Raw genomic sequence first — 1194 nt, 5'->3', positions numbered from 1 at the left:
CATTTTCCGTCTGCCAGAGCGAGGAGGCCTTAGAGGCAGCGCCCTGAAGAGCGGGCACTGTAGGCGCAGGGTGTGCCCACCGCCTCCCCGTCGGGACCTGCTGGAACAAGACGGGAGAAAGGAAACTGCCGCCGGCAGTTCTGCTGCTCCTCCCAGAGCTTGTTGCCACCCGGCCCGGGCGCCGGGTGGGGCCAGCCCTTTCCCAGGCCTGCCAGGGGCTCTGCCCGGCTTGGGTGTGCAGACCAACTGGGAGCCCCGCAGCGCCCGTCAGCCGGCCAGTGTGATGCCCTGGAGACCCACCCTGTGCAGCCCCCCCCCCCCAGCCGCCCAGCCCACGTGCCCACTAAGCAGCACAGGCACCCTCTCAGGCTGAGGACGGGTCTGCCTGGGGGACATGGGCCCTGGAAGCAGGGGTCAAGGGTGAGAGCCAGGGCCCTGGAGGGAGAGCGGCCAGGTGGCCCAGCATCCTGCGTGCCTGTGAGGCGGGAGAATGCAGGCCAAGCCTGGCCGAGCGGGGAGGCCACAAACCAGGCAGAGGTTCTGGGGCCCAGGGGCCCATGCACACCGCCGCACGACCAGGCCTGCCCTGCCGGGAGCCCCCACGGTTTCCTCGCTGGGAGAACGATGTCTGGGGAGAAGGAAGGGCGAATCGCAGGAGGCGCGCCAGGGACGGACCCCTCCCGGCCAGGGCCAGGCTGCCCTCCGTCCCTGCCAGGAGGGGCCGGGCGGGATGCCTGCGGGTGCGCGGAGGGGCGCACGGACGGCCCCCGGGACTCGCCTCGCCGCCGCGCCCCTGTCAGGTCCTGACTCGCCCCTCTTGAGCAAGAGGTGGAGGCGCCGCCCGGCCGGGGCGGAGGCAGCGGCCGCGAAGTTGTGCAACTTGATCCGCCGCCCGCCCAGCCGAGCGAGCGCGCCGGAGAGCGAGCGCAGCGCTGCCCGGGCCTGGCTCTCGGCGGCGCGGCGCGATGGGGCTCCGGGAGACGGCGGCGGCGGCGCTGCTGCTGGTGCTGGCCGCGTGCGACGGCTCGGAGCCGCGCCTGAGCCTCCGCTACGGTGGGTGAGCCGAGCCCGCGGCGGCCGAGCGCCGGACACGGCCGGGCCGCCGCTGCTGGCCCCGCCCCAGGACCGGCCGCTCCCCGCGGCTCCGGAGGGGTGGCGAGGAGGAGGCGGCCCGCCGGCCGCGCTAGACGGCCA

General features: G+C 74.8%; 1 protein-coding gene across 1 annotated transcript in view; it reads left to right on the top strand.

Annotated features, from left to right (window-relative positions):
- The first annotated feature begins 941 nt into the window (after positions 1 to 941).
- The window catches only part of SEMA4B (semaphorin 4B), a 15920-nt gene continuing 15667 nt past the window's right edge, over positions 942 to 1194 (top strand). The window contains exon 1 of the mRNA XM_044444854.1: positions 942 to 1053. Within this exon, the coding sequence (XP_044300789.1) occupies positions 966 to 1053 (88 nt within the window). The 5' untranslated portion in view covers positions 942 to 965. The remainder of the gene's footprint in view (positions 1054 to 1194) is intronic.

The sequence above is a fragment of the Varanus komodoensis genome, unplaced genomic scaffold, assembly GCF_004798865.1.
Source record: "Varanus komodoensis strain SLA01 unplaced genomic scaffold, ASM479886v1 scaffold46_1, whole genome shotgun sequence".
Classification (NCBI taxonomy): Eukaryota; Metazoa; Chordata; class Lepidosauria; order Squamata; family Varanidae; genus Varanus; species Varanus komodoensis.
The sequence above is the reverse complement of the archived record's forward strand: the minus strand, read 5'-3'. Positions and strand labels throughout refer to the sequence as shown.